A 10,776-nucleotide genomic window follows, 5' to 3' on the forward strand; every position below is an offset into this window, starting at 1 on the left:
AGGAGGCAGAGCAGAGGTGAGCTGGGGCGGGGAGCGGTTCTCCTGTGTGCCGCCCCCCCCAACCACTTGGCGCCCTACGTAGCCGCCTAGTTTGCCTAGTGGTTGCACCGGCCCTGGGTTCTAATAGACCATGATCAGTTTCCTCTTAACCCCATGTGTGATGTGCACAGAGGAGCTCATGGAAGTGCAGTTTGGCAATAAGGTGAACATTTTTAGCAGTCAGAGTAATTAACCACTGAGCAATTTCCCAAGAGCTGTGGTGGATTCCCCATCACTGCCCATTTTTAAATCAGGGTTGGCCATTTTTCTAGACGATCTGCTCTAGGAATTATTGTGGGGAAGTGTGACAGGGCCGCATCCCGCTCTGTTCTAGCCACAGACCGCTTGGAGACCTGCTGCTGGTCAGAGCCTTGTGCAATTTACTGACGCGGGTGCAGTTCTGTATTTACAATCGCCTGCAAGTTCAGACCAGAGCTGAGGCTGCTGGAGATGCCTGGGCTATGTGTGAGGGAAAGAGGAGCCGTTGGGAGGTGGGATGGCACAAGAACGGGAGGGGCTCATCTATAATTACATACCAAAAGGCTTATTAGAAGAAAGTTACATTTGCAAAAGTTAGGAAATGCCTGTAGGGAAGCTGCATAGGCCTGGCGAGGCTCAGGCTGGACCCCCAGTTGTGGGATTTGGGGGGGAGTTTTTGCTTTATTATGCCCCATGCAGGTTCTGGGGTGGCTGAGGAGGCCATATGTGCTATTCAGCTCCCTGGGTTCATCAGTAAACTCCCTGGACTGCAGAGAGATGACTGAGGAACCCAGGAAGCTGAGTTGCAAAACCCACTTCCTCAGCTGCCCCAGAACCTGCCTGGGGCATTGCGAAAACTCAGGTTCGTCTTCGGAAAGAGACACTCACTCTGCGGCTTTTCTTGGGTGGCTTGGGGTCAGGGGAGAGCCCGGGGCAACTCTGGGCGGGGGAGGCGCTCTGGGCACCTCCTGGCAGGTGGGGGGGCTGGGGGGTTTGGCCAGCCTGGGCTCCTCCAGCCGAGGGCGGGGGCTCTCAGGACTGCAGGCAGCGGCAAGGGGGGGCTTGTGGCTCTGGCTGTGGGGGGGGGCATGCAGGTGGCGCCAAGGGCTAGCCTCCCCGAAGGGGGGCTCCACCTGCCACCCATGGCTGTCAGTCAATATTTTCAACCCCTCTGGAGTTTTTAAAGCATGTTGTGTGTGTGTGGAGGGGGGGGTTTTCCAGGAAATACTCTATGAGAATTTAAGTCCTGCCAGGGTAGATGGTGCTCACTTCCTGAGAGCTATTCACTATTCTGTTTTCCCCTCGTTGTTCAGTTTGTGGCCCGAGGCCTTAGTTACCCCAGGCGACTCACCCTCTGCTCTGAAGACAGTTGTTAATCTCCTCGGGAGCGTTGCGAATGTGCTCATCACTTTAGCGTGACCCCTACTGACCGTCTCTTCCAAGTCCTCCTGTGACACCGGGCCGGGGCATGCTGGTATCTGCACTTTACGCCGTGGAAACAATCACACGGCAAGCTTCAGGCCAAAGCTGTCCCAGGGGCACTAATTTGGAGTGCCCCATTGGAGAGGCCTGGGACCTGATCTAGAGTCGGAGCTGACGGGCAGAAGGGACCTGGACATCACAGGCCACCAGCAGCAGAGAACGTAGCATCCTATAGCACTGGCTTTGCTCAGCCCTCCGCTCCCACTGACCTGTTTCCTGCGGTGAGCGCTCAGCACTTCTGCAGATCGGACCCCAGTTGTCTCAAGTTGGGTACCCAGGAAACGAGGACACAGTGCTACAGCCTGGCCCAGGCCGCCTCTGCACGGTCCCGTCTGTTGTAAGTGGACCCAAGTGCTGGATCCCATGTGCTCCCGAACCCCCTGGGCCTGGGCTGAGTCTAGTCACTGTGCCTAGCTCTGGGTGTCCAGGGCGCAATCCCAGGAACACATTTGTTGTCCAAGCCCTTCCTTGGGAGGGACCTGGAACTCTGCAGTCCAGCCCCTCCAGTTCACGAACCCAGTGCCCCGACCTCCCGAGCCCCCAGTCACTTACGCCAGCTCCCGCAGACTCCCACCTGGCTTATGCAGGTAGCGATGGACGGCCCCTCACGGAGACGCACTGCTCCTTTAATAGAGTCTCTGTCCCTTTTGCCATGTGCTCCCCGGGTTCCCTCCCCTCCCCTGTGCAGAGAGTTGATGGCCCTAGAGAGTTTCCTTGTTGTCTTCCTAGAGCCTGTCCTTCCACAAAGCGTCAAGCCCCTTTGCTGGGCAGGGCAGCTGAGTTTGACACACTGTGCCCCACATAACACCAAAGGGAGACAGAGAAGAGGGGGGATGGGGAGCCATGAGAGGGTCACTGCAACGTAGGGGTCAGAGTCTGAGCCTAGAGGGGAGGAGGATTCTGGGTATAAGATTCCTGGGAGACCTCGGGGGCAGAGGACGGAGGGATGGGGCACGTGGGCGGAGTGAGGAGACACGGGTGGTGTGGGGCAAGGAGGACTTTCTGCAGTGAAGGAGGAGAGAGTTAGGGGGTTGGTGAAGACAGGGCGAGGCGGGAAGGGATTTAAATTGCTGAGAGTAAGAAAGGGACAGTGACACTGAGTGCCGGGGAAACACGTAGGAACCTGGGAATGGGCAGACTGGACCAGAGCCAAGGTCCATCTAGCCCATCTTGTCTCTGACAGTGGCTGGAGCCAGATGCTTCGTGGGAGCGTTTCAGAACCCAGCAGATGCTGGATAATCTGCCCCTGCAGCGGGTCTCATCCTGCCCTGGTAGTTCGAGATTAGATGAAATCCTGAAGCAGGGGTTCAGCTACTAACCCTTTCCTGACAGTGGGTGAAACACGCGCCCTCCCCCTTACGCAATTAGGTTTCATATGGGGGAGTCTAGGGGCTGGGCGCGGAGGTCGCATGCCGTCACCTTGCAGGGCTGACATGCAGCCACTAGGTGGCCTCTGGGCCAGCCTGAGAGCTAAACAGCAGCTGCTTCCCCTTCGCATCCCGGTCTGGGAGGGAGAGGGACCTGGAGCTGGGCATTCGGGGGGGCTTCCCCATGCGTGCACAGACACCCCCCCACGTGCAAGGCAGCCTGTTCGAGTCAGCCTGGCTCCCCCCTCCCACATATGGTCTCCGCCTGCCTGCCTCCACCTGGCTGCCTCAATGAGGCGTACCTGTGCAGGTAGGAGGTCAGGCCAGATTACTGGTCCTTTCTGGCTTTACAAATCTATACGCATCTATGGGACTGGGCCCAGTAGCTGAGACGATGCCGCGCAGTCCACTCGGGGAGGCGCCCGGAACACCTCCGAGCTCGGGGAGAGACAGCCAGGCGCGTCACAGAGAGGAAAACATCTTTATTTCTTGAAATCAGGAAGTGACAGCGTGTCAAAAATAAAGGCAAGGTCTGCTGCTCCACGGCAACCCCCTGATAAATAATAGACCAATAATATTACAGCATTCGCTTCCTTGCTGCTCACTGTCTGTCATCCCGAAGGATCCCAAAGTGCTTCTCAAACTTGGCAGATAGCTTCACGCAGGTACAAGCCAGGAGTTACTTCACCCGTTACCGGAATGCAGCCACCTCTGGGTAACACACATCAACTGTTCTATAGCTGCACAGAACTTGGAGTGGGAAGGGAAGGGGAAGGCCCATACCCAGTTGAAACCACAGGAGGAAGTTAGGGATGTGGAACTGAATTAACTGAACTGGAATTTAGCCAGGAGATGAAGAATGACACCTAACTTCTATATAGCACTTCCCATTAGTAGATCTCAAAGCTCTTTACCCTATTTTACAGGTGGGGAAACTGAGGTACCAACCAGGGAAGTGACTTGCCCATAGAGCCCAGGTCTCCTGAGTCCTGGTCCAGTGCTCTAGCTACTAGGCCAGTGCTCTAGCTACTAGGCAACACTGCCTCATAGGCTGCTACCTTTAAGGGCCATAGGATTTTTAATGACCACAAGTGTTCAGGGCCTGGTTTGTACCATAAAGGTGGATAATCTAGAACAGAAGTGATTCTTTTACAATACAAATAAAATAGCTTCAAATGTCTTTCAAGTGCCAGCGAGCCCTTAAAGCGCAGCGACGGCCTTTGCTCGGGGCTGAGGGGTGGCGTTCCGGACAGCACAATAGCCACTGACGCCAGCACTGCAAAGGGAAGCGCGCAGGGTCTCCATCAGCTCCCGGCCGTCTCATTTCATTTCTAGGAAATTCACGTAGTCCTTGACCCATCTGGTGTCTGGGTTGGCGCAAACTTGTTTGTTCTTTCTGGTGACAAATCTGTGTGAAACAAGAGAGACCAGGGGCTTAGAACACTGACAGGGGGATGGAATTTGCTGTTGTAATAAACCGGGCCTGGTGGGTCTGGGGCCATGGGACGACCACTTTGTTCACTGCCATGGCTCCCTGTTTAGGACCATTCAAAGAGGAGAATAGCCTCAGCCCAGACTCCCAAGCCTACGAATCCAGGCCTCACGCTACCTGACTGCACCCGGACCTATTAAACCACGTGAGGGCCTGGAGAACCTCAGAGAAACACCTAAATGACCAGCTGCTCACTGATCCCATCAGTGGGAATGAGACTGGAAACCGTGGCTTGTATCAGTTCAGCCTAGTTTTCTGCCTATTGCACCCCACAGTGGACAGGCGTCCCCACCCGGACGCAGCAACAGCCGCCATTTGGTGCATTTGGCTGCAGGATGCTGCAGAGGGGAGTCACACACCGTGCTCTCCCCCACGGGCTCTGTCTAGACTAGGGAAATGCAGTGTGTGGAGTAACTGAGTCCCATGTTTCTGTGCAAAATTTAGCACCTTGCGTAGCTGTGTTTAGAGTGTTTAGAGTGTCTGGGTCAACCCTAGCGAGGGCTTGTTTACACAGAAAGTTAGTTGTCCCCTGTCATTTTCCCAGTATAACCGCTGCGTGGACACTAATTCCAGTTTAGCTTAAGTCCATGTCGACACAGACAGCGCTGCAGTGGTACCGAGCGGGCGGAAGACGCTACGTCGGCCGGAGAAGCGCTCCCGCCGACAGCGCTGTGCCCATGAGCGCTTATGTCGGTGTAACGTATGTCACTAGAGGAGTGGAATATTCACACCCCTGCGTGACGTACATTTTGCCGACCTAGGCTGCAGTGTAGACATAGCCTTAATCCACTCCAAAGCAATGTAAGTGGCCCCAGAAACCACTGACATTAAACACGGTTGCCTTTGTCTACACTAGGTGCGAAATGGTGTTTAAAACATATCACATTAGCTAGTTTTCCTAGGGTTTGTCTACACGGGAAGGCTTTACCAGTTAGACCCATATAGTTATCCTAGTATAACCACTGCTCCCCATGTGGATACTCCTACCCCAGCATCAGAGTGGCCCTTTTCCAGTTTATCTTAAACCCCTTCCCAAGCAACATAATCTACATTGAAAAAGCCTCTTACACCAGAATAAGAGCGTCCACACAGGGAGTTATACCGGGATAATTACAGCGGTTTAAATTCACATCATCGCTTATACTAGTAGAATTGTCCCATGTAGACAAGTCCCTAACCTAGCACAGCCCGAGGGGATTGTGGAGAGAGTAAAGGCTGACAGAGATCTCTGCCCAGACCTCCCCCAGTACTTACACTACAGCTGGCTGAGAGCACTTTCCACTGGTGTAGAAATACTCCTTCAGGTGGCTCTTGGGCAGCTTCCGGGTGGTGTAGCTGAAGCAGCACACGGTCGTGTCAGAACCGTCTGAAAGAGATTGAAAAGTGGGAAGTGAGTGTCAGTTATTCCTCAAGGAGGCACGGCCTGGACAGTGACAGTCGCCCCCTGCGCTAACAATCTGAGGCTTTTCCTCCTTAACGAGTCTGGAGACCTCGTCGGATTTGTTTCCATTCGACGCGCAGCGACGGGCTCTGATTATCTCTGTGAGGAAGTGACAGCATCACACTGAATTGCGAGCAAGTGAGAGGGGAAGGGGTCCTGGCCAGAGCCTTTACAGGTCTGGGTTTATTTTCATTAACCTCCCTTTAGCCCCAACACCTAATGAACACTAGTGACAAAGGACATCTTTGGTAAAGATTCAACACCCATTCGCCCCATCCCTTCATTAAGGTGAGAGCTCACAGGCACCTTCTCCAGGCGCCCTCTCAAAGCCCTCCAGCGAAACCTGGGACGATCTGACTTGATAATCCCAATATTTCTAAGGTAAAAACCAGCAAGAAGGAGAAACTTAAAAGCAGCCCTTCCAGATGGCTTCCCTCTATCCCAAAAAGCAGAAGAGGCCATAAAGCCCTGTTGTATTAAATCCTGACAGGTCACCTTTAAAGGCTGAGCTGCAACATTGCCACCTTTCAGAAGAAGACCCTGCAAGGACAGAGAGACGCTGGACTCACGTGGGGCACAGGAGGCCTGCGAGCAGAAAGCAGCGATAAGGAGAACGGCGAGGGCAGCCACGGAGACCTTCATGTTGCTGTCGGGTGAGGGATGAACCACAGGAGCAGAGCAGAGACTCTTTCTAACCTCTGATACCGACCCCCGGGACAAGCCCCTGTTTTTATAGGGGAGCAGTGAGGTTTCCGGCTTGTTCCATGACACCAGCTGCATGTCACTGGTCACTGTGGTGAAGGAGTGTCAGCAGCTCCGCCTCACCTCAGGATATACAAGAATAGTCCTCGCAGCGAGCTGAGGTCACTTTCAACACAGCAGCAGGAGGGACGCTGAGGGGGAAGGATATGAAGTAATCACTGCATGTATCACCACAGGAGCATACCTTAAAACAGAAGAGCCACTCCTTAAGAACATAAGAACGGCCATACTGGTCAGACCAAAGGTCCATCTAGCCCAGTGTCCTGTCTTCCGACAGTGGCCAGTGCCAGGTGCCCCAGAGGGAATGAACAGAACAGGTGATCCAGTGATCCATCCCTATCGCCCATTCCCAGCTTCTGGCAAACAGAGGCTAGGGACACCGTCCCTGCCCAACCTGGCTCATAGCCATTGATGGACCTATCCTCCAGGAACGTATCTAGTTCTTTTTTGAACCCTGTTATATTCTCAGCCTTCACAACATCCCCTGGCAAAAGCTCTCAGAGTTGGTGAGTGTGTAAGCGGGGGAATGGTCCCGCTGTTGTGGGGAACTTTCCTGGATTCCTGGGGGGTTCGACCCCCATCCTTGTCATGGTCACTTAGGGCAGGGGCTAGGGTGTCCCCACTTCGGGGTGCTCTCTCTGCACTGGATGCTTTCCTAACCCACTGATCATTACATACAATTCAAAGCAAATATTAAAGTATTAAACAGCCATCAATTTTAAAAATAAGGAAAAACTCAGAACGGTGAAAGGAAAACCCGTCACCCCGCTCTGTGGCACGGCCAGCGTCTCTGGAACGTCCAGGCAGGTCACAGCCTGTCCCTCACCCAGCCCAGGCCCCTGCCCAGGCCCTGGCCGTGCTGCAGAGACGCTGCGGGTCGGACACTTGCTCAGGCGGTGGCCACACGCTCTCAGGCTCTAGGTGGCAGGACCCTTCTTCCCAGCATCGCCCCCACCCCGTCGGGGTTATGATCCCCCTGCAAGTCCGGCCTGCAGAGCCTCTTGGATGAGGCGTCTCCCTGCGCTGGGCCCACGGCACCAGGTCCTCCTCGCTCTCCCCAGCTGCTCCCCGCACTCGGACTGCACACGGCTCCGGACTGCCCCAGCCCCAGCTCCAACTCCACCACCCTCTCAGCTCAGCTGCTGCTGCTGCTCTGCCTCCAGCTCCCTGGGCTGCGTCTCTGGCCCCTCCGGCTCTGTGGCTGCAGCTCTGCCCCCATCGCCAGTCTGCTCTGCCGGCTGCTTCTGTGACTGGTCCCAGCACTGACCTGCTCCCTGGGCTGCGTCTCTGGCCCCTCCGGCTGGCACGGCCCAGCTCCCCAGCTCAGCTCGGGCCCCTGCTCTCTCCTTAGCTCGGCCCCACTCAGTCTGACCCAGGCAATTCACATGGAGGATGGGACCCCCCAGCCTCCTGACTCCCTGATTAGCCTGGCCCCCCGTCAATCAGGTGTTGGCCTCTCCCCATTGTCCCTGGGGACTGTCAGTCTCAGGGTCCTGATTTCCCATTGACCCCTCCCCTTTTAGTGCTGGGAGCAGCCACCAAAAACCCCTCTGAGTGTTAGTAAGGGGCCAACAGTCCCCTTACAAGTGCAGCACAAAGTGGCCAAGGGCGACCTCAAGCACAACGCTCCCTTCTAGGCAAACAGACAGAGTCCCAGCGCCCGGGGGTCTTAGAGTGCCGGGAGGGGAGGGGGAGAAATCAAGGCCAAAGGGCTATTTTTCACATGGTGTTTTCTGAGTAAGTATCCTGAGCTCCAGGTCACGGAGACTCCCCCCGAGACAGGAAAAGCTTGGGCCAAATCTCTGCTGGTGTAAGCTGGCAATGCTCGGGTGCAGTCAGTGGAGCCGAGCCAAGTCACAGTAGCAGAGACTTTGGCCTCTTGCATCTCTCCACTGGGGCAGTGAAGGGCCCAGGAAAGTCATTCGGAGGTCGAGCGAGTGAGCAATGAGCAGTAACTAACAATCCTAAGTAACCACCGGGGATGGCTAGAGAGGGCAAGCTGGAAAATGCATTTGCCAGACTAACTGCTGGAACGTCCCCTGGTCCAAGCTGTCTCATGCTCCATTGCCTTCTTCGCTCTCTGCCGTCTGATTTCATTTCATCCTCACCACTCCCCACGAAGGCCCAAGATTAAATGCTCTTCTACAGAGCCTCATTCGGAGACCCATGTCTGCAGGAGCCTCTCATTTCTACATCGCAATCTTAGCAGCCACTGGAAATCTTTGCACATTGGTTCTCATTCCTTCTAGATATTTTTGGAATAGCCAATAATATTTTTGTCCGGAAACTAGGACTTGTCTACCTGGAGACTAATACCTTTAGTTCTGCCAGTGCCAAACTGATCTGATTAAATTGCTGCACATTTGTGTGGACACTCTTACTTCAGTTTCATAGAATCATAGGACCATAGGGTTAGAAGCGACCGTAAGGGCCATCTAGTCTAACCCCTGCCAAGCTCCAGGATTCGTCGTGTCTGAACATCCAAGACAGAGGCTTCTCCAGCCTCTTTTGGAGTTTACAAGTGGCTTATTTTGATTTAGCTTAAGTTGATCAGAAACATTGGCCTTGTTTTAGCTGTATTAAGACACATGTAGTTCAAACGAACCAAGCTTAACATCTGACTCACATCACTCTGTGGAATTAACCAGTCCGTATTCTTTATCACTCCACCAATTTTTGTCTCATCTGCAAACTTTACAAGCAAAGATTGCATACGTTTTTCCAAATCACTGGTAAAGATACTGAATAGCATTGGGCCCAAATCATATCCCTGTGGGTAGGGTTACCATACGTCCTCTTTTTCCCAGACATGTCCGGCTTTTCGGCACTCAAACCCCCGTCCGGGGGGAATTGCCAAAAAGCTGAACATGTCCGGGAAAATGGCGGCTCTGCTCCTCCCCTGACTCTTCGGCTCTGTTTAAGAGCCGAGCTGCCCGAGCGCTATGGGCTTCAGGCAGCCCCCTTGCCTCCGGACCCCAGCCGCCGGCCGGGCACTTCCCCTCCCGGGCTCCGGCGGCGCAGGGTCCGGAGGCATGGGGGCTGCCCGAAGCCGGTAGCGCTGGGGTAGCTCGGCTCTTAAACAGAGCCGAAGAGTCAGGGGAGGAGCAGAGCCTCCAGCCGCGGCGGCTCTGCTCCTCCCCGACTCTTCGGCTCTGTTTAAGAGCCGAGCGCTACGGGCTTCGGGCGGCCCCCATACCTCCGGACCCTGCGCCGCCGGAGCCCGGGAGGGGAAGTGCCCGGCCGGGGGCGCAGGGTCCAGAGGCATAGGGGCTGCCCGAAGCCCAAGCGCTACCGGCTTCACGGTTTGCCGGGCAGCCTCCAGACCCTGCGCCCCAGGCTGGGCACTTCCCCTCCCGGGCTCCAGCTGTGCTGGGGAAGCGCCGGCCGGGGGCGCAGGGTCTGGGGGCTGCCCGGCAAACCGTGAAGCCGGTAGCGCTTGGGCAGTCCTTTCCCCGTGGCTGGGAGTGGAAGGGAGGAGGGGGCGGAGTTAGGGCGGGGAAGGGGCGGGGCCAGGGCCTGTGGAGGGTCCTCTTTTTTTATTTAATAGATATGGTAACCCTACCTGTGGGTCCCCAATGGATACATCCGTAATGATTCCCTATTTAAAATTATTTTTTGTGCTCTTATCAGTTAACCAGTTTTTAATGTGCTAAACTGATCTCGTTGGGTGATCATTTTTTTTTAATCAGATTGTTGTGCAATACTAAATCAAATGCCTTACTGAAGTCTAAGTCTATTATGCCAACACAATCATGTTAATCAGCCAAACTTATAAACCTCATCAAAAAACAATATATAGTTTGTTTGACAAGACCTATTTCCCATAAAAAATAATGTTAATTGGTGTAATTACACTGCCATCCTTATGTTACTTACTGATTGCTACCCATCTCAGCCATTCCTTATTTTCCGCCTGGATCAATATCAAGCTAATCAGCCTATAGTTACATGTCATTCCCTTTACCTTTTCTGCATCACTACTGACAACTTAATGATCTATATTTAGCAGACGGATACCACTGCTAGGTTCTCTTTTGTTCCTGGTGTATTTAAAAATTCCTTCTTATTGTCCTTAACTCTACTGGCCATAGATTTTTCACAGATACCTTTAGCTTGTCTCCATTTCATGACAGCTAATTTATAACCATTACTAAAAAACTTCCATTTGTGCATATATATAATTGCTACTTTCACTTTCTTTCTTAATCAGGATG

At 53.9% G+C, this 10,776-nt stretch overlaps 1 protein-coding gene across 1 annotated transcript; it reads right to left on the bottom strand.

Moving 5' to 3' along the window:
• Window positions 1-3,334: 3,334 nt before the first annotated feature.
• On the bottom strand, window positions 3,335-6,601 carry LOC128825900 (C-C motif chemokine 5-like). The gene is made up of 3 exons (XM_054008787.1): window positions 6,370-6,601; window positions 5,614-5,725; window positions 3,335-4,275 (listed from the first exon to the last, which is right to left on the bottom strand). The coding sequence occupies exons 1-3, from the start codon at window positions 6,578-6,580 to the stop codon at window positions 4,188-4,190; spliced, it is 411 nt and encodes a 136-aa protein (XP_053864762.1). The 5' UTR covers window positions 6,581-6,601; the 3' UTR covers window positions 3,335-4,187.
• Window positions 6,602-10,776: the final 4,175 nt, after the last annotated feature.

This window comes from Malaclemys terrapin, chromosome 18 (assembly GCF_027887155.1).
Source record: "Malaclemys terrapin pileata isolate rMalTer1 chromosome 18, rMalTer1.hap1, whole genome shotgun sequence".
NCBI classification, from domain to species: domain Eukaryota; kingdom Metazoa; phylum Chordata; order Testudines; family Emydidae; genus Malaclemys; species Malaclemys terrapin.